This window comes from Cynara cardunculus, unplaced genomic scaffold (genome assembly GCF_001531365.2).
Source record: "Cynara cardunculus var. scolymus isolate 2C unplaced genomic scaffold, CcrdV1 Un_Scaffold_6817, whole genome shotgun sequence".
Lineage (NCBI taxonomy): Eukaryota > Viridiplantae > Streptophyta > Magnoliopsida > Asterales > Asteraceae > Cynara > Cynara cardunculus.
Genome location: NW_020203179.1, coordinates 1 through 22,600, shown reverse-complemented (window position 1 = coordinate 22,600; position 22,600 = coordinate 1). Strand labels below are relative to the sequence as shown.

Genomic DNA, 22,600 nt, shown 5'->3' with positions numbered 1-22,600 from the left:
CAGGACCCCAAGTCGAAAGGCAAGGCGGTCGCTGAAGAAGGCAACTTGAAGGTACTTTTCTCATRCCCTCAACAAACCTTATTTGAAGACTCTACCTCTCAGGTAGTGATCACTTCAGAGTACCAACTTCACATCCCTTCAACAATGGGTATCTAATCAACCCAGCTCTTATACTCCAACAGACCAGCAGATGTCTCAGCTTAAGGAGTCRCTCGACCAGACTAGAGTAAAAATTTCTCTTCGTACCTCTAGTGGTGGTGAGTTTGACTTCCTTTCTGAAGCTGAAAGACTCGAGGCATTAAGGGCTGAAGAAGAGCTAGAGCTTCAAAAGAAACAGACTGAAGACAGCTTAAAGCTGGCCAAGTCTCTAGCTGCTAAAGTCCTTCCCAAGAAAATGTCCAAGAAAACGGTGAGTGTTGTCCAAGCCCAAGCTAAACTTCTTTCTATGGCAGAAGCTGAACGCAAGAAGGAGATGAAGCTTGTGGACAAGGATAAGCAATGGAGCGAAGCAAAGCTGAAAAAGAGACTCAGTCCCCGCCCAATCATCAGCGTCAGCATCAGCGGACGATCCAAAGACGGTGGAACTCTTGTCTCAATGCTCATCACCAGGGACAATCTTGATGCCGTTATCGAGTATCCTTCTTACCTAGGCTGTTATGGATACAGCGAATGGATGGAGATCAGACAAGCCATTCAGAAATCCAAGTTAGACACAAGAAAATTATCGAGGACACCATCAACGAGCTCATCAAAAGGATGTCCAGGTATGTCAAGGTTCCTGACCGGCCAACTCTAAAGAAAGGTGGGAAGAAGAAAATAAAGCTCTCTGATCCTAATGAAGGACCATCCCTAAGGAACGAACATGAAACAAAGTTCTCCTTAGATGAAGTCCTGAAGGGTCATATGATGTGACAATTCTGCATTTTTGGGATTTCAGGTTAGTACCTTATTTTAGGATCTTTATTGAAAACTAAGCCTTTCTAGGATTTAGCCTCGATGATCTGAGATCATCTTGCTTATCTCCCAAGATTAGTTTGTTAGATCATGTTTCGACGGGTAGCTAACCAAGTTAGTTTAYGYAATGCCAAATAGTCTTGAAATGTTTCATAAAAATAAAGTTGATATTTAAGTCCGATCTTTTTATATTAAGCTGCCAATTAATTTTTAAAAAAGTGGAGTATTAGAATCTTTTGTCAAATTGTTTTGTTTATTTAAAATTATTGGGGTCCTAAACTGTGTGTTTAGAAACCACACTCAGTAAAGCACGGGTTATGAACTGAAGTATTCAGAAGCCTCGTTTGGAATAAATTACAACTCCCCCTGCATTGGTGTATCACTGATATGATATTCTGATCAGCACAAAATTGACACACCTGCAAAACCAGATTAAATAGATTTTGGTACCCAAACGAACTTGGGTCCTATTTTGTTAGTATTGGGTTGGGATATGTTGTAACTACCAAACCATCTATTCTTATTAGATATATTCTTTTTAGCACTGTGAATAGGATGATCAGAAATAAAATGTGATCCATACCAGTAATTGTGATCATACTTGTTCTTACCTTTCAAACTATTCTGATAGTTGTTATCTCCATGACACCTGTTGAACCTTTTCTTATTGACAAATTCATCGATTCTGCATGTTGAGCACATAATTCTTCTCTTGCTAAGATTGATCAGATCATTAGTGGATCTCACAATGCAAGGAAGAACAGAGTTAGTAACAACAGGTGTATGAGATAAAACAGAATCAGCTTTATTAACCCAAATGCTTTTACCTTTTGAATGATAATTGGGTGATCCAATGACATACCCTTGATAATACTGATTTGAAGAACGAGAATTGTTCTTAGAAACAGTTGATTTAGGACTGCTATAATAACTGTTAGATTTAACACTAGAACAATCATAAAAGCTAGTTTTACACTGTGATTGAGAACCAGTTGGGCTTTTAGCACATGAAAAGTCTTTGACTTTTTGTAAAAGCTGGTCTCTTTCAGCAGTAACTAAATCAAATTTAATTTTAAGCTCAATTCTCATCTTCATCTCAGTTTCAAGGTCTATCTTTAGATCAGACAATTTGCTCGTAGTGTCCAGGAGTTTACCTTCTAACTCCTTCTGAAGCATTTCAAACTTTCTCTTCTGATTTATTAACTCTCGTTTCTCTTCATCTGAGCTACTCTTGTCATTCTCTAAGGCGATGTCAAGCCACTTTTTCTTATTTGCAAGCTCTTTAGCAATTGTTGTATACTTCTTTGAAGTATTTCTTTTTCTCAAGAGCAAATTGCTTCTTCTCTTCGTCTAAAGCCTTCTGCTTTAGATCAATGCTTTCAGATAATTTCTGTAATTGACTCTGACAGTCTTCGGAGATGTCTTTCTTTTCTTTATCATTCTTAGCTCGTTCCAAGATGATTAGCTGCTCAAAATCCGAGATATGCTTTAACAGCATCTTTGTGTTCAGCTCAAGAGAGTTTATCTTATTCTCATAAGATATACGTTCAGCTCCAAACCGTTTCTCGAAATCAATAAATATTTTCTTTTCTATCTCTAATTCCTTTCTCTCTGCATTTAAAACCTTCACAATTTCTAAACTTTTATTCCTCTCCAAAAAAAACCAACTTTCAGTTCAGATCTATGCAGTTTAGCTGTTACTTCTTCGATCCGTTTCTTCAAATTAATTGTCTCTTGTGAATTAGAACCAGTTTTCATCATATCGTTCAGCTTTTCTTGCAAAACTCTCTTTTCTTCTTTCTCTCTCTCATTATAATCAGTCAGACGAATTGTCCATGATATGTTCTTGTTAAGCTCAGAATTTAGTTTATCGTATTTTTCTTTAAGCTCTCTGTAATCTCTCTCATAAAAAGCTGCCATTTCAGAAAGATTGATTTAGGATCAAATACGGTGAAATCAAATAAAAGAAATCAAAAACACAGTCAAGCTCAAAATACAAACAGAAAACACAAAACAAAAAACAGATAAACGATGATCCAAAATTTAAAAACTAAAAAAATTAAACCAAACTCAAAACAATTGTCCAAGTCCAAAATAATGATTCAAGAATTAAGAGCAAAAACTCTTTTCCAAAACTGATTAGAAAACCATAAAGGTATACCAAATCCGGTTCCGGGAACACTATCCGGACAAGGTTGATCGCTTCCGAATAAAATGATCAAGAAATTATGTTTGGACGAGTATTCACAAATCCGGACAGTCCCCTAAAACAATCTGAACACTAGCAACATCCTCAAATTTTACAAAGACTTAACAACTGGCTTAGGTGGCTTTTTCCATTCTTGTTCAGAGACTGCAAATGCAATTCTCTCTTTACAAAACACTGCTGTGTCAACTTCTGCTGATCATATGGATCCTTTAGTGTGTCAATCTTGTACCTACAGTAACACAAGAAACCAAAATCATAATATAAATGAAATTAACAGAATTGAACAGTGAAATCCCTGCAGAAAATGTGAAAACAGATTGATCAGTCTTATAACAAGGAATGCATTATATTGCTCTTATGAAGACATTAGCTACTGAAATTACCAAGGCACTTAGCCATCAATTAGCTCCACTGAACATGGTTGTGAAAGAACTTACTGGTGACATGCAACTTTTTAAAAATGAACTCGAAGAAACTTAAATGATCGTTAGCAAAACAGTTATGATAGCTTGTTTATATTCGTTTCTGCTTCTGGATTGCAGTACATTCCAGACTTTCTTTTGATGAAAACAGTTAGAATATGCCAAGCTGATAAACAGGCTGTTTTTGCTATTTAATGAGACTGTTGGAGCTGAACATATTGCTCCAGATTCAAGAGTAACTAAGTCCTCCCAAAGCAATGAAGAAGAAAAACTTGTGAACAGACTATCTCTGCTAAAAGGATATCAATGGCTTGATGCTATTTATCTCCAAATTCAGCAAACTTCTCCTGGATCGCATCTTGCAAGTGATCTTCAGCCTCTTCTTCCGAAATTTCAACAATAACAATGAACGTTCAACGGAACCCCGAAAGAGGAAGAGGAATGATAAACGCAGCTCATATAAGCCTCGTAAATTTGCACATGCAGAAAACACTTCTTACAATGTGAATCAATAAATTTTGAATCTCTGTAGAATCAACCAGAGTCTAGTGATGGTATCTTGTTCGATGGATGAACCTCAATCCGGACAGACTGTTGTCCAAGGATTGTTCGAACTTGAAATCGTATGAACTCCAAGGAAGATGATCAATCTTCAATAATGAATCTCCTTCTCTTGATCGATATGCATTCAGCCTTCTCAATCACTTCTAACTCAAGTCTCGTATCAGTTTCCTGATTCTCATCCAAAAGCCAACCTACTTCTTCACAAAAACTCCGCTCAAAGAGCCAGTCAATTGCAATTATGAAATCTCGAATGTGTATCAAATCCCTAAACCCTAAACTAAGACTTAAATTCAGCTTCACTTGCTGCTGCTGCTAAATCCTTACCATCCATCTGCCGAGACCCAACAGTAGGTTCACAAAATTAGAGACTGTTTCAGCAAAGTCTAATCCGATCGAATTGCCAAGGCCTTGACTACACAAAAAAACTTGAAATCCAGATGAAATAAGCACAGAACCTTAAAATCAAACAACAGACTGGAGCAATTTACATTAAATCAGCTCAAATCAGTGAGCGATTTACCCATTCAGTCTTCACAGAAGGACAGAAGATTTATACTTGAAATGTACCTGGTTAAGTTCTGTCCGATTTACCAATCTCCGGTCACTAGTCCACTCAAAGGTTGTGCGAATTCGGACAGAATCTGCTCAAGAGGTGTACGATTTAGAGAAAAATCAGATGAAAGTTGAGCGATAAACTAATCCGATCAAAAGTCCGATCAAGCTTTGTGCAAGTTAAGAGGAATCCGGTTAAACCTTGAACTGTGATGTGCGATTTAACCTGTGAGATTGAGCGATTTATGAATCCGGTCAAGTAAGGTCTGCAAATTATGAGCGATTTAGCAAGAACAGTGAGCGATTTAGGATGATAGAAGGAGATGATCAGAGTTTGATGAAGAAGATAACACAGGATGGGCTAGAGGCGATTTTGGATGATGAAGCAAGACTAAACTGGTTGGGCCTTAAAAAAATGGACTTGGTTGGGCCTTGAGCGAATTACACAAAATAGAAAAAATTTAGTAAAAAAAATGGATCAAACAGAAAAAAAAATTAAAAAAATCAAGAACACAAAAAAAATTTAAAACCCAAATTTAACCAGATTTCAAAAACTAATGATCAAACCATGAAATCACGTGAATAACAAGATTCACAATCCAAAAATGCACATAACGATCGTTGTTTTAACATAAAAACACAAGAATTTTAAAGAAAAACAGATCAAACTCAAAGAAAAATGAAGAACATGAAGAACTTTAAAAAAATCAGAAACTTTCTCTTCAAAATTTCTTCAAAACAGATGATTTCTTCTTTTTGATTTCGTGCAATCCTGCTCTGATACCAATTGTGAGTCCCACTCTGATCAATCTTCAAGATATCTTCAATGAATCCATGGCAGTTTATGATTTAGTCTTGAAGAACATGAGAGGAGAGATGAGAGAGTTTGAGAGGAAAAGTCAAGATCTGAAATCTAGTCAAACTTCAATATACGTATTCTGAATTTTACAATGGAGCTCTTAAAAAGAATACAAGACTTCACCCTATTTATAGGATCAAACATTACACAAATGGAGTCAAACTATCTAAGAAAAGTCAAACACGGTGACTTTTCTACAATTATAGACAAAATAAACTTTCAAGACGAATACATTATTACACCGACTTTCAGTCCTAACATACTATCTCTGTATCCAGCTTCAGCGATCATCACTGAGTTTGTTCAGTGATCGCTGAACATGTACTGTAATTCTCTCATAGACAAATATTCTTCAGGAAGACTGAACTCACACCACAGAACCTTCAGCGATATGAAAGATAAAGCTGAAGACAAAGACAAGCAAGTTCGTGATCTGATGCGGTTTTCAGTTAACAAGCCTGTCTACACAAGTCTGAAATCTACTCAAGATTCAGCGAACACTGAAGAAACTCAACGTTATTCTAGTATCAACGATCAGATGAATCTTATTGAACAAGATTAGTTTTTGTCTTGTTCTTCTACACACAAAGAACAAACTTATACCTCTCAAAGTATAGTACATGTACGAAGTCACTCTATTCTCTCCAAGCATGCTTACCTACTTTGTGAGAGACCACTGTTCATATACGACCAAAAGCCTGTACATCTGAATAAAGGACAAGCTCACCTCTAAAAGTTTGCCACGTGCTTTGTATCTTCTGACTTGCATTTAATGTAATATGTATAAATAGCTGAGAAGCTCATCCTTCTCAACAATCTTAGTCTAAGCCAAGCTTTCTTGCCTTGAAGATCTTTTTAACCAAGAAGATACTCCTCCCTCTAACTCTCTGTCTAAGAGAAAGACATCCACTGTAACCAGTGAAGAGCACAAGACTTCTTAACCTTTTCTTTTAGCAAGTATTTTCTTTCTTGCTTTCTGTAACTTGTGTGTTTCTTTGATTGTTTAGATAAGTTTTGTATCTTATCTTTTCCGCAAACAATCTATAAAATTTTGTATTGATCTTGTTTATCAATAAAGAGTTTTAAAAAGTGAAAGTTGTTGTGTTTGTCTTCATCCCCCCCCCCTTCTACAAACTGTTAGCTATAAACTCTTGTAAATCCGTCTGGGACCAACATCAATCTCTTTGTACCACCATTAAACCCCCTTCAAAACTAAAGTTGTACTTCCACCATTCTTTCTTTTCAAAAGTTTTATATTTTGCCACAAATTTTTGCAATTGTTGGAAAAAATTGTCAACCATCTCACAGGTGAAGTCTCACCTCACTCAAATGGGTTTTTCAAGAATCATCACGATATCGACAAACAAAACATCGTAACCATGGACATGGGTGGTCGACTCTTTCAAACCACCAAACAAACCCTAACACCAGCTAACTTCAATACCCTCTTCTCTAATCTCTTCACTTCCTCTAACAAAACAAGTTTATCCCTTTTATCGACAAATATCCTAAATCATTTTTAATTCTTCTGCCTTTTATAAGAATTGAAAATCTGCCATCAAAGGCCCAAAGCTTTGAAATCGTAGGCATCTTCCCTTTAAAAGGAGGGCCAAAATCAGAAAAACTCAAATCTTGATCTTTATCTTCTATTGACACAAGTAACAGAGGTGACCAATTTTGTAGGTGTAGACCATAAATGATGAGGGAGGAAGTTGCTGCTCATCAGAGATCAAAGAGGAGATGAGAGGGATCAAAGGGAGATACAAGAGGGATCGAAAGGGGTGGTGCTTTTGAATAAGCATTCCGTCGAGGGAACATGAATATGAGAGAGGCTACAGATTGTTGCTGGAGAGGGAGGTCGATGCCAGAGAGTTTGGTTGGGGGTAGGACTTCATGTAGAAAGGTGGGTTTTATATTTTAAGAGAGAGAGAGAGAGATGAGGCAGAGTTATATTTTTAATTTCTAGTTACTTTTTTTGATTATAAATATAATATTGTATATAATATATTTTTTTATTTAATTGAAAGAGAGGGAAACTATAATTCGACCAAGATACTCTTCATTTTAATTGGACTTAGCTAGAAAAGTTAATAATCGTTAGATTAAGAGATGAATATATTAAAAATTGACAAATACAAGGTACAAAAAACATCTTAATAAAATTGAGGGATGAGAACCGTTAAAATTACAAGCATTAGGGATGAGTCGGTAACTTTTACTCTTAATATTAGAATCTCATCTCTCCTAGCTTTTGTTTCTGTTTACAGCTGAAGAACCTTTTGCAAATTCAAAAAACCCTATTCTCTCGTAACGCCATCTCGAATTCTCGATTCATCCATCGCTTTTCTTGGGTGACGCTGGTCCTAGGGTTTTCTTTTTTTCCCACCATTCTTCCAAATAAAAAATACACCAATTCTTCCTATTTGGCTGGCATTAGCGTCTTACGAATTCTAGGGTTTTAAGCTTCAGACTTTCGATGGGCCTTTGTTTGAATATTAACCCTTTTTCGAGTTTAGTTATTTGATTTTGGGTGTATGATACATGCACATCTCGTGAATTTGAAGTGGGATGAATAGTGTGTTCAATGAACAGATACTTGCAGACAAGCTATCAAAGCTTAACAGCACTCAACAGTGTATTGAAAGTATCCTCCTTGTATGTTTTTCCATGAATTTATGATAATTCCAGCTACAGTTTCTATTTTCGGTGATGTTAATTGATTCTTTTGCTAGTCGTAACTTGCAAATTTCCTTTGATCTGGAATGTGACTCGTTGTATGCATCAAAACAATCAATCGTTGTTAAGAGGTTCCTATTTCTTTCATGATGAATATTTTGCTGTGTAGAGTTATGTTATTGATTACTCATTTGTGGGTGCTCAATAACTCAGTTTTGGCCAAACTGCAAAAAACTCTTGTAAATTTGAATTTGTAGTAGTTTGATTAGTATAATTGGCAATATAGAAATGGCTGAGCTAAAAAATGATGGTGCTTGATTGATTTGAGCTTGGCTTCAAAGTTCAAAAGTACCTGGAGGTCCCATGTTCAAATCCAAGAAGGAATAAAAATCCCCTTGTGGCTATGGAGGTTCAAATACGGTGACTCCGGGCTATCTGCAAAGCAGGTAGTCGTCCTGGGATTAGTCGGCTCGCATAGTGGGTTGGATATCCAGGTTAATTAAAAAATGGTGGTTGTAGTTTAAGTATGTCCAAGTTTTTGTTAAGCACACATTGGAATCATTTGAATTTTGTAAGTTGTACTCCCTCCATCCCACGCTAATTGCAGTGTTGCAGTGTTGGATTGCACATGTCACTAAAGCACCCACTCAAGTATGCATCTCCCTCAATTGGATCAGGGTAAATTATGTGCACCGAGAATCTTAACTACTTTTATGATGATTGCTATGTGGGAAATGTAGGAAATTTGGTTCAAAATAGTTTCCAATGATCGAAACATTGGGATTCTTACTTCATATCCCCAAATGAAAATGTGAAATTCTTGTGAGATGTATGGGGTTTGTAATAAAGCTTCATATTTAGGGTTTGTTGATGATTTCAATTGTAATATTCTTTCAGGGGAGAAATTTCAATATTGGTTCTTTGCTGAAAGGTGAATATATGGTTATTATGAAGGATGGAAGTTGAAAGCGTAGGTTGATCCTATGTACCTACGGTCAGATCATTATAGACTAAATAGTCTTATACCTATATAGGTACACTGAACAATTAGCAGTGGAAGGAAACTATTTTGAAAAATCAAGAAACTAGAAACCAAGAATATCAGTGACTTAAAGTAGGTGGCATATAGGAATGTGCTATACACAGTTATATCATTTGTTGTCATAGAGTCGTGAAACTTTCTGTATATAGAATCTTACTTATACAACAATCCTGCAATCAAGTGTATAGAAAAAGTAGAAATAAAGAGAGTAGAGGAAAAGCAGGACCTCTTTTACTGCATATGCTCGCCATCAGAGTTCTTAGAAGACTCTGATTGTTTGTTTCGAGTTGCTGTTAAACTTATAGTGGTAGGAAGTAATTGAAACTCAAAACTGAACTCATTATTAGAACTGGCTATGTACCCATGTGATACTGCAAGATGTAAATTTTTGTTGTAAACTGAAAATGGAAAATTATTTATGGAGTATTCTATCGTATTAGTAGGGCTCAAGGCTTATACTGTTTATCAGTTGGTTTTATTGAGTTCAAAAGTAGAGCTTTAAGAAGTTGTACATATGCAATAATAAGCTTTAAACTTGAAAGTTAAGAGATTATGCATTAATAAGCAATATCTAATGCTTAATAAGTTGTTTTTAAGAGTTTTCACTAGATGCTTTATAATATAGTACCGGTATCAGTTTTAATGATTGGCTGATGATCATTTATGGGCCATTGATTTTAGCTGTTATGTTTTTGTGGTGAAAATTCTTCATCTCTATCCAAAATTTAGATGCTCGAAAGTTCATGAGAGGATTATCAACTCATTCGACTTCTGCATTTTCATAATTTTCTCGTGTAATCTTGTAGACAACACACCTTCTTGCACATAATGATAGCAAGATCTCTCCTTATTTTCTTGAAATTGTGTGGCCTCTTCTTTTCTCTCACTCACAGCTTGTTTGTTATTCTATTTTACCTTTTAGTCATTTCTATTTTAAGTAGATCTTAGTGCTTGCTTTGTTTACCCACATGTTATGATCTCTTTGGTATTGCCTTTGGAGTGTACTTATTGGTTTTTTTCATCATATTTTTATTTGCATATGATGTTTAGTGACTTATCTTTTGCTAATATTTACCAGAACCGTGTCATATGATAGTTTTCTGTCACATCTTGTTATCTTGACCCTGTATAGCGTTGTCTCATTGGTGTATATTTCACCGAAGCAAAGCAGAACTGATTGTTACAACATGGGAGAAACTGTTCCATAGTTCTGAGGTGGCTCAGAAGGTTCCTCTTCTGTATCTTGCAAATGATATCCTTCAGAACAGCAAGCGTAAAGGAAATGAATTTGTCTCTGAGTTTTGGAAGGTCCTCCCGGGAGCCCTCAAAGATCTTATTGAGAAAGGCGATGATCATGGGAAAAATGTTGTCACACGACTGGTATGCATCCTTTTTTGTCTGGATCACTTATGGTAAATTGGTCTTATGTGTTGATTTTCTTGTCTCTATATATGTTTGTGGAACCGTAAGCTATTGCTAACAAGTCAAATGGCGTCTTTCAGACGTTTTGAAACTGAATTTAGCAATACTCATACGGGTGATTTTTTTTCTGACAAATATTGGCGTGCTGGTGTCCAGTAATCATATTGGTGATTTTGTTTGGAAAATTTAGCCACACTAGTTCTAACTTCTAATAAACCAACGTATATGTGAATGATAGGTTAATATATGGGAAGAAAGGAAAGTATTTGGATCTCGTGCAAAGAACATCAAAGCTGTGTTGCTAGGAGAAGAATCACCTCAACCCCTGGAGTTCACTAAGAAACGTTCTCGTTCTGTGAAAATAGTCAAGAGAGATTTACGATCTATAAGGACGGTGAGTATCATGTACTTGTGCTCATCTTAGCAGTTATTTGTTTTTTTGTGTTTGAGATGCTGGTCCCCTGACATCTTTCTATCATTTCTTGGAATCAGAAACTGACCATCGGTAGTACAGCGGAGAGAATTGTCTCAGCTTTTCACTTGGTTGTCAGTGAACACCATGGTGAAGATGAAGAGATGAATAAATGCAAATCTGCTGTTCACCGTGTTAGGAAAATGGAGAAAGAAATTGATTTGGCCTTGACAAATGGTAGGCTAGTGATGCTATGAAATCACTTGATTCTGTTTTTTCCAATCTGATGTTTAGATATTCTTGTCTTCCAAGTTTTGTTGGAACCTAATGCTGGCATCTTTTTTTTACTTTTTTAACCGTGCTATCTCGTACCTTGGACCCGGCACCAGCAGATTGATTAGTCCATGGTCTATCAGCTAATGGGGGTGACCGCTAAGAGATTGATAGCACCTGATGTATTAGGACCCAAGGCCTGATGCTTCATGGGTTGGTGTCTAATGGTGTTTCTCTAAAATGCAGCAAAAGATCCAAAGAGGAAAACTTTGTCCAAAGTACTGGAGGAAGAGGAATATCTCTTGAAGCAATGTATTGAGAAACTTAAAGTTGTTGAAGCAAATAGATTGACTCTTGTGTCTCAGTTGCGCGATGCATTGAATGACCAGGTATTATTATATCAAAAGTCAATTTTTTCTTTTTTATATAAATATTTGCAAACTGAATGTTTTTTACAAACTATAAGCATATGCAGTCATCTTACATTGTTACTTCTTATATTTTCAGGAATCTGAGTTAGAGAATGTTCGCACTCAAATGCAGGTTTGTATGCTCACCTCTTCTGTATGCTTGGCATTGTTACTTATTTTCTTCACTTCAGCCACCATGACATGATTTTATAAGTGCTATAATCAATAGATCTTCTTTTTCATGGTTGAATCATGCAAATTCTTAAAAAAGGAAATGCAAATGCTGTAATTGGCATCCTGCAAACTGTGAACTCCATAAGTAGTTACAAATTATTTTGATAGTTCTTAGGCAAATGAGTTGGTGTCAGGATGGATATGGGGTGAGATAGTTGTGGGCAGAGCTATCATGGGGGTAGGAGAGGGGTGAAGGGCAGATAGATTTTTTGTGGGGTGGGGATGCAGTGTCGGAAACCAACCCCTGCCTCATATCCACTTTGTTGCCATCCCTAGAAGCGACATGCAACGGTGCATTTTGGTAATCGTGGGTGACCGGGCCAGCTTACGTGCATTTTGACTAATCCCATGAGGCCCTGAAGTTAATATCCAGACATACCCTTCAGTGGCCTCTTTTAGGTAACTGTGGGTGTCTGGGTCAGCTTTCACGCTGCGCTCACCTTGACCAATTCTGTGGGGTCCTGAAGTTACCATTCATGCAAACCCTCCAATGGCGTTGTGGGTCGAGTCTCAGAGGACACATGGGTGTCTGAGTATATGGATTTATTAAAAAACTAAAATTATGAAAACACACTCGTTTGCAGTTGTCATGTATTTACCCAATTTAAACTACTGTTGTCATCACGAGAATATTAATATGTACTGCGACCATTTTTCCAGGTAGCACAAGCACAATCGGAAGAAGCAGAAAACATGCGTAAACAGCTAGATGATGAAAATTATGTGGCAGATTCAAAACCTTCCACTGCCACGCCACCATCAGTTGCTGCCGATGCAAAAGCGGGATCTAAAAAGTCTGCCGCCGATATAGCAGCAGAAGTGGCAGATCGGCTTGCTGCCTCTACCTCCTCTCAGTATATTATGTCATCTGTTCTCTCTACATTTGCAGCCGAAGAAGCCAAAAACGCTGGGCTCACAAAGACCACAACGGTTTCCAATTCTTTTTCAGCCGTATCAAAACCAGAACGACCCCTTCCCGTCTCCGATCACAACGTATTTATGACTTCACAAACACTAAATCTATCTGCAAACGGCCCTTACCAAACGGTTTTAATTCCACAACCGACTCTCATTCCTAACTCTCAAGCTCAATATCATTCACTTTCAAACCCACATTCCCAGCAATATATGCAACAACCCTCTGGTGGGATTGTGACCTCATATGCTTATGCTAATGTGCCGCCGTTGCCTGCAGGCCCGCCCCCGCCTCCACCACCATCTTATATGATGAGTCCGATGGTTCCTTTGACTCACCAGCAAATGCAGATGAGCCATCAGGCGGCTTTGCCTCAGCAAGCCCCGACTCCTAGTTTTAGGCCTATACAGCCATCTGGAATGGTGTTTTATGCTCACCCTCATCATTCACAGTGATGGATGAAATTAGTTTGTCACGATTTTGATAATTATTTGTGGGTTTGTTGAGAAAGTATATACGACCGATGATAGTGCAGGTGGAAGGTAGTTGTTTCGTATCTGGCACCCGATTTGGTTGTTGTCATAATACGTTTTCTTCTTTTACTCAGGATCAGGATAATTATACACTGTACAATGGTGGTTCAAAGGCAGCTAACAATTTTGTATCCAGATATTTGATTGCATCTTTGCGGCTCTTTCGATACCTTGAAGCTCTCTTTATCGCACCAAAATAGATGCTTTGAGGTAAGCGGTAAGTGCCGAAAGTGGCATTTTCTCCCCTGTGCACCAAAAGATGTTCAGCTTAAAATACAAACATCATCATCAGTCCTTGTGAAAATACAGGGGTCCTTTGGTTAAATGATCTTGACTTTCTAACAGGTTTTAAGAATGTTACTGCTTGACAGAAGAATGTCACTTTCATATACAAGACTGCCTAGAAATTTGTTAGAAGGTTATGGATTTAAACGACGAGGGCATTCAGCTAAATAACACTAAAAATCAGTCTTTAATACTCCATTTAGGTAGAGGTAGAGGTAAAGCTTGCCTGTCTTTTTAGTCCCTACTTCGTGTGGGTTTATTGGGTTGTCTGGGTTTATGATCAGCCCAATACATCCATGTCGTCGTAATTAACCGTTCAGTCTTACTTTCATCTATATTTTCTGTTACGTTGGTCGTAAGCTTTGCATGTTGGATGCGGCTTTTTAAGTCTTTGTAAACGAGCATCCGAAGAAGTGATGAATAGGAACCTCGTATTCTCATATGTTTAGGACCTTCAACCAACTATTTCTTCGAGTTTTCAAGACGTGTAGATTGGAAAAGAAATGAAAATTGAAAATAAGTTTAGAAATTAGAAGTGTAATGGCTGTTACGGTAAGGAACTTGCTTATACGCAAGTTTTTTTTTTTCTTTTTTCTAAATGATGCAAGGCATTGCATGGCGGTGAGATTAAAGGGTCGTTTACCAAACACTTATCGAGCAAGTATTTACTGGGTGTCACTTGCTTTCTGAATGAGCGTGACAAAGACCTAGAATCTTACTCGATAAAGGCATAGCAAGGATTGGTAAGTGAGAGTCTTATCCGGTAAGTGTTTTTGGTGTGAAAGTTGCTTGCTAACAATCCGTTTTGATGGCTAATAATGTTATCCGATAAGGTTAAGTGAGGGTGGTGCTCTTTTTTCTTTGAAGGATGTTCCATGCTATGTGTGGACTAATCTCGGTAAATTGTGACTGTAAGAAATTAGCTCTAATAAACTTAGTGGTCACAATTGTTGTGTACATTTAGAATGGATCCCTAGGTAGATGGGTTATTCCACCACATCCCCTAGGGCCTCAAAATTGTGCCACAACCCTTGTGGTTGAGGGTGGTGCTCCTCCTGGTAAGCATTTTGTAAACGGTTCTTAAGGCTAAAGTCTTATACTTTACAGTGAGGCTAAGACGTTTTTAAGGCATCCTAAGGCAGCAGACATGCAAGCACACATATAGACTTGGGATAATATGTGAAAAAAGATTTTTAGTCATATAGACTTGGGATAATGTGTGAAAAATGATTTTTGGTGAGGAGCATGAGCAGTGGTGAAAGTATAGCCTTTTAATGTGTGAAAGTTATGTAATATTTTGTGAAGGTTACAGGTTCTAAACATCTATCTCCATTGGTTTTCGTGGAAGCAATCACTTTCTTACAATATATGGGTACTTTCACATATATTTTACGAATGTTACATTATCTTATGTGAAGTTTACATTTCTTATACTTGTCACAAAAATGATATTTTCAGGAGCCAACTCTATGTATTGTGTATGTTAGTGTTTTGAATGATACTACAGAACAATTTAAATTCATATAAAGTAATAATACTAAAAAAAAAATAAAGAACCATTGATAGCAAATATATAAAACATATAAAAATGGTTATCTAAGTCAAAATCGGATTTTGAATCTTTACATGTTACTTTATTCGATCTTCAAGAAATTCATTGACTCTGTGTATGAAGGAAAAATGAGGGTTAATGATTTACCTATATTGGGCTTATCTAAAGGGTTGTTTGGTTTGTTTTCTATTAAGACATCTATGAATAAGACCGTTTGTATTGATAACAGATAAGTTGTTCGGTTGCAGTGTTGAACAAACACTCTGAATGATATATATGACCATTTTACCCCTTGTTATTTGTTTTTTTTCATAAACAAAAAATATTTCAATTTCTTCATCATCTCCGGCTAATATATATTTCATTGTCCCTAAAGAGTTCCAATTTCTTTTTCATTGTCCCTAAAGAGTTCCAATTTCTTCTTCATTGTCCTCCATACATGTAAACTCATTAATTTTGATTCACACAAAATCCATAAACTTGAAAATTAAAAGTTAGATTAAACACACTTGGTTGTAACCAAAACCCACATATAAGATTGAAGATTTATAATCAAAACCCAGATACAATATTTTTAACCCAAACCCAAACCCAAACCCAAATAGAAAATATGTTACTAAATCAAAGAAACAAAAACCAAATACAACCCATGTCCCTGTGTTTGAACTGTAATAGAAGCAATGAAACAAAAAAACGAAGCAAAAAAGAAAGAAAAATAAACACATATCAGATCCAAATTGAGAGATGAAGACCATATGATGGAGAGATCAGGAGATGGAGAAGCAAGTAGGAGAGATCGAAAGTGATAGAAGAGAACGAGAGCACTGAAGAACGATATAGACGGGAGAGGAGACCACTGGAGAATGATATAGACAGGAGAAAAGGAGACCATCGGAGAACTAAAGTGGTTGAAGAGAACGAGATCGACGGCGAGTGGGGGAAATATTGATGGCTTTGAGCAATGAAAGAACGAGATCGACGACGAGTAGGGGGAGAACGAGAGAAAACGATAGAGAAGCAGGTAAAGAAGACCATGTAAGCTTTGAGCAGGTGGAGAAGTCTGCGAGAAGCAAACGATGCAAGGAGAAATTAAGGGTAATTAGGGAAATATTGATGGCTGGGGCTATAGGAGTGATTTTTTGAGCTGAGCGAATAAGCCCTAACTGGACAACTTTCTATAGCTGAGCGAATAAGTTATAAGGCTTATACAACCCATTAAACCACAAACGAACAACCCCTAAGTCTTAGAATTCTTTATAGTGTTATCATTTATGTTCTAAGTTATAAAAAAAAGCCTTAAATCTTATAAAATAAGGCACAATACTTTTAAAATGCAGGCCAAGGCTTGCAGTGGAGCCAAAAAAGTTAATATGATGGCGAAAGCAAGCCTCGATGTTATAATGCGCCATAATGAGTAATTTTGAATCATGTTATGACACATGCATGTTAAGTGTTTTTGTAAACAAGTTCCATATTATAGGTCACTTATGCGATACAATGCTAATTTTGTTATAAAAGTACGTATAAGGGAAACCCTTGAGGTATTTTAGTTGGATAGATTTTCAGTTTTTTCATTATTGGTCATCATTTCGAGTCTATCAGGTAGTGGTGGATACGGAAACTTAGATGACTGGGCTTAAACTTAGGGGTGTTGAAAAATTCCAAAATTGAATAATTCACCCGAACAAAAATGGTCTCATGTTTTTCAGTTTTAAGGTTAAATGATTCGGTTAACCAAATAAGAACATCTTATTCTGATCAGTTTCAATTATTTTTTCTATTTTAGTTAAACCAAACCGTTATTATACTGGTATTATTTTTATGTAAGAGGAATTAATTTGAACACATAGAACGATGAAATATACAATGAATCATGGATTTAAGAAAACAATTAACTAGCTGTACTCATCCAACATGCAATCTCCACGAATTCAAGTTATCCAACAAAGAAAAAGCATAAGGAACAAAATAATAAAACGACTGAAGTTTGATCTGAGTTTTGAATGGGTCTGGTAGAGCTAAAAGTGTCGAAGAGTAAATTTTTTTAATAAAGTAAAATTTCCAAGAGTTGACTAGGGTCAACAAACCCCACCCTTTGTATATTGGTCAGCAAACTCCACCCTTTGTATATCGACCCATCATTTTATTAAGGGTTAATGAAGGTTTTCTTGACTGTTGATTGTAAAGTTTAATAGAACTAATTGAGGTATGTATAAATTGATTTGTATACCTGTATAAAAGATTTAACTCTTAAATAGCAATGGTTTATATATATAAATAAAATGTTCATATAGATACTTTATTTACACCGGTCAAACATTATCATCTTTGATATTTATCTATTAAAAGAATACAACAACACAATTCATCACAAACTCGATTTATATTACTCTTCTAACGGTTCATATCAAAAACCACAAACCAAATAACAAAGAGATGATTCTAACATAATATTTTCTTTGAAAATGGGTAATCCCACCTTTCACTAATCCCATGGCAAACTACCACCGTAGATTTCGCGAATAATGCTATAATATTCCAGTGACTACAAACGTATATATAGATGGTAAGATTCGAACCCACGTTGATTTTATCATCCTCTTTATATATGTATATATATATATATAATCAAACAGAAAAGAAAAAATAAACCATATTATCTATACACCTAATAAATAAGTAACTTTTGGGTCACATGGCCCTTTCCTGTGCTCCAGTTATTGATTTTTCCCACCTAAACATGTATGTGGATACAATTTTCACTTACAGTTTAAATAGGTCTATCTAAGTGGCATGTGTCCCTTCGGACGGTTACTTTCACGTATCCATGGTATAACCGCATTTGCAGAGTAATTGTCAGTTCAGAATTCAAAACTCTGGAGCCCTCCTCTACAAATTTAGAGACCCGTCCAACGATTTCGACTCTAGACTTAGGAGTAGGTGCCTAAACTACTCTTCCCGTATGAATCAACTTTGGCCATGTGAAGTTATAACTCTGTCGAACGTATTCCAGATTTTGTCTCCAGACTTAAAAGAAGAGGACTAAGATATTCATCTCCCATACTAATTAGAGGTCTTGCGGGAAAGTCTGAACCATGTGTGCATTCCATGAGAGTAGGACACTAAGAGGCTCTGCATATACTATGTAGAGGCTCTGTTATGTAGAGGCTCTGTGTCTAGAATGAAGCTCTGCATCAAACACTTAACCTTTTTGGCGCTTAAGCCTTGATCTTCCTCGGAATACATCACATGCTCTATATATGAGACACTTAACTCTTGAGTAAGAGCTCTGTCTCTTGATGTATTCTAGATTTTGCCTCCAGACTTAGATGAAGAGGACTAAGACATTCATCTCCCAGACTAATTAGAGGTCTTGGGGAAAGTCTGAATCATGTGCGCATTCCATGGGAGTAGGAGACTCAGAGGCTCTGCATGTACTATGCAGAGGCTCTGTGTCTAGAGTGAAGCTCTGCGTCAAACACTTAACCTTTTTGGCGCTTAAGCCTTGATCTTCCTCAGAATACAACACGGGCTCTGTATATGAGACACTTAACTCTTGAGTAAGAGCTCTGTCTCTTGATGTATTCTAGATTTTGCCTCTAGACTTAGATGAAGAGGACTAAGATATTCATCTCCCAGACTAATTAGAGGTCTTGCGGGAAAGTCTGAACCATGTGCACATTCCATAGGAGTAGGAGACTCAGAGGCTCTGCATGTACTATCCAGAGGCTCTTGTCTTGAGTGAAGCTCTACATCAAGCACTTAACCTTTTTGGCGCTTAAGCCTTGATCTTCCTCAGAATACAACACGGGCACTATATATGAGACACTTAACTCTTGAGTAAGAGCTCTATCTCTTGATGTATTCTAGATTTTACCTCCAGACTTAGATGAAGAGGACTAAGATATTCATTCCCAGACTAATTAGAGGTCTTGCGGGAAAGTTTGAACCATGTGCGGATTCCATGGGAGTAGGAGACTCAGAGGCTCTGCATGTACTATGCAGAGGCTCTGTGTCTGGAGTGAAGCTCTGCATCAAGCACTTAAGCTTTTTGGCACTCAAGCGTTGATCTTCCTTGGAATACAGCACGGGCTATGTATATGAGACACCTAAATCTTGAGTAAGAGCTCTCTCTCTTGATGTCTTCTGCATGAGAGCTCTTGGTCCAGACCGCTTGAAAAGACTAAGTCCTAAACACTATAGTAAGAGACTTCTTACTTACACTTTTACAAGATGGGGTCTAACAATCTCCCCCTAAGTGTAAATAAGACAGACTCATACTGGAATGAAAACACGAGTCTAATCGAAGCCAGAGGTGAAAGAGAACCTCTGTATTACATTTACTATCTTAGGTTTTTACAATACTATGAAAGGAAATTACATGACTTGAAATTGCAAAAACAAAAGATAATGATATCGAAGCCAGAGGTCAAAGAGAACCTCTGTATTACATTTACTATGTAAGATTTTTACAATACTATGAAAGGAAATTACATGACTTGAAATTGCAAAAACAAAAGATAATGATAACTCACAAAGGTAGAGGCCTAGATATGTTCATGAACCTCCTAAAAAGCTCACAGAACTCTAATACATTATCTATAGATCTATCATGCGGTTACACCGCCAGTTCATCTATCGCTGATACACCACCAATACATCTATCGCGGTTACACATTAAAGATTTTCCCTCTATAATCTTTTAATCTGATAATACATAAAATGTGGCAACACTTTATCTGGATATTAAGAATCCGGATGATACTTCAACCAGTTTAGGTACGTATCCGGACGACGCTTTAGCCGGATAGGACGCGTATCCGGACGGCGCTTCAGCCGGACAAGACGCGTATCCGGACGGCTTTTCAGCCGGATGTACTTTTCTAAATTGAAATGGAACATTTCTAATATAAAGTTGAATCATAAATCAAACGTAAGATATTTGGCTACATAAAGCCATAACACTCACCTTAGACCAAAATCTCAGTTTGAAATATTATTGCTTCTTTTATCTGGAGATGATGAATTGCCAAAGAGACTTTTTGAAATATGCAAAATGGTAAAACCTTTTTCAGTTCCTCAAGACTTACTATATATAGTAAGTGGTGAGGTTTTTGGGCAGTGCATGGGAAGCCACCACCACCCTCCTTATACATCACACAAAAATGAATAATTAACATCAAAATACTCTTAGGAGGAAAATATAATTCAAAAGTTTAATCCTCAAAAACCCTCACACTATAAACCAACCCCGAACTTTCCATTGCCACATAACTTTAAAACCGATCAACTATAACCTGAAAACTGAGTATTACAATATCCTCTCTTTAGAAGAATTCCGTCCCGGAATTCCACTGAGTAAATAAATGAGGATATTTTTCTCGCATTTTTGACTCGAGTTCCCATGTGGCGTCCACCCCTTTATGATAACTCCACTGAACTCTTACTAATTTGATCTCCTTATTCCGCAATTTCTTTACCTTGAATTCAGTAATGGCTTCAGGGGTTTCTTCAAAACATAACTTCTCATCAATCTTAATTTCTGGTAGAGGCACCGCTACTTCCGGATTTGCTAAACACTTCCTTAAATTTGATACATGAAATGTATCATGAATACCACTTAACTTCAAAGAAAGTTTAGTTTGTATGCTACATCTCCAACTCTTTCAATGATAGGAAAGGGTCCAATATATCTTGGGCTAAATTTTCCCTTTTTACCAAAGCGTACTACTCCTTTCCAAGGTGATATCTGTAACATCACTTTATCACCAATTTGGAACTCAATTGATTTCCGAAGTTTATCGGCATAACTTCTTTGCCGATCTTGTGCCACTTTCATTCGTTCTCGTATTTGGAAAATTTTATCCGTTGTTTGTTGGACTAGCTCATGCCCAGCTAACTGTTTCTCACCTATCTCGTTCCAGCACAAGGGAGTTCGACACTTTCGTCCATACAAAACCTCAAAAGATGCAGCTTGAATACTTGAATGGTAGCTATTATTGTAAGCAAATTCCACCAAAGCTAAATGATTATCCCACGATCCCCCAAAATCAATAACACAAGCTCTAAGCATATCTTCCAATATTTGGATAGTTCATTCACTTTGTCCATCCGTTTGATGATGGTAAGTTGTACTTAGCTTAATTTATGAACCCATCTCTCTTTGAAAACTCTTCCAAAACATGGAAGGGAATCGACTATCTCTATCGGAAATAATTGATAGGGGAACACCATGATGTGTCACTATCTCATCAATATACAATTTTGCCAATCTCTATTGAATATGATTCTTTCATTAGTAAGAAATGTACAGGTTTGGATAACCGATCTACAATCACCCATATGATATCATAACCTTTTGATGTTCTTGGCAATTTGGTTATGAAATCCATAGTGATGTGATCGCATTTCCAAACTAGAATTTCTAAAGACTGCAACTTACCATATGGACGTTGGTGTTCTATCTTCACCTGAAGACATGTCATGCACTACTCAACATGTTTGGCTATATCTTTCTTCATACCTGGCCACCAATAGTATTGCTTCAGATCCCGATACATTTTGTTTGTACCCGGGTGAATAGCAAAACGTGATTTGTGAGCTTCACTTAAGATACGTTCTTTGATACGTTCTCTGAGATTACCATAACACAGTACCCAAATTCTGTTTTGAAAACTCCAAAATCCCCTGTAATTCTTTTCAAATTCAGATACTATTCCACCCAGTCTTTCATGTTTAACTTTATCCTCCCTCATAGCTTCACATTGGAATTCCTGTAATTCTTCTTGGATACTCGGTAGTAACTCAACTCTTAAAGCTATAGCTTTGATGGTACCACTTTTCTCTTGACGGCTTAAAGCATCAGCCACCACATTTGCTTTTCCTGGATGGTACAAAATTTCACAATCATAATCACTAACCAACTCTAACCATCGTCTTTGGCGCATATTTAAATCTTTCTGAGGGAACAAATGTTGTAGACTCTTATGATCTGTGAAAATTTGACATTTTGTCCCATATAAGTAGTGCCTCCATTTATTTAAAGTGAACACTACTGTTGGTAACTCCATATCATGAGTAGGATACTGCTTTTTGTTAGCTCTCATTTCCTTAAATGTAAAAGTATAGAAAAAKTAAACTGCGAGTATTGACAGAAKATGATCTGTCACAGAAGACCACAGAGGACCAACAGCAGAAGATGCTCAAGCGTTCAAGTCTCAAGTGACAGAACCTCTGTCGTGTCTCACAAAGGTTCTGTAAACTAGTCCTCTGCATAGACGTTGCT

At 36.9% G+C, this 22,600-nt stretch overlaps 1 protein-coding gene across 3 annotated transcripts; it reads left to right on the top strand.

Annotated features, from left to right (window-relative positions):
• Window positions 1-7,847: 7,847 nt before the first annotated feature.
• Window positions 7,848-13,628, top strand: LOC112504766 (regulation of nuclear pre-mRNA domain-containing protein 1A). 3 transcript variants are annotated; one of them, XM_025108720.1, is made up of 8 exons: window positions 7,848-8,204; window positions 10,411-10,658; window positions 10,939-11,094; window positions 11,193-11,349; window positions 11,632-11,774; window positions 11,893-11,928; window positions 12,690-13,076; window positions 13,225-13,347. In XM_025108720.1, exons 1-8 carry the CDS (start codon window positions 8,129-8,131, stop codon window positions 13,255-13,257), a joined length of 1,236 nt encoding a protein of 411 aa, XP_024964488.1. In that variant the 5' UTR covers window positions 7,848-8,128; the 3' UTR covers window positions 13,258-13,347. The 3 variants fall into 3 exon arrangements, with proteins under 3 accessions (XP_024964488.1, XP_024964486.1, XP_024964487.1); XM_025108718.1 differs by having other exon boundaries at window positions 12,690-13,628; XM_025108719.1 differs by having other exon boundaries at window positions 7,848-8,215; window positions 10,442-10,658; window positions 12,690-13,628.
• The last annotated feature ends 8,972 nt before the right edge of the window (window positions 13,629-22,600 follow it).

Excerpts from the sequence above, each read along its gene's own strand:
- LOC112504766 (XM_025108718.1), top strand. The coding sequence starts at position 8,129 with ATGAATAGTGTGTTCAATGAACAGATACTTGCAGACAAGCTATCAAAG. Across the intron at positions 10,659-10,938 it reads AAAATGTTGTCACACGACTG|GTTAATATATGGGAAGAAAG; the intron begins GTATGCATCCTT and ends TGTGAATGATAG. Across the intron at positions 11,095-11,192 it reads ATTTACGATCTATAAGGACG|AAACTGACCATCGGTAGTAC; the intron begins GTGAGTATCATG and ends TCTTGGAATCAG.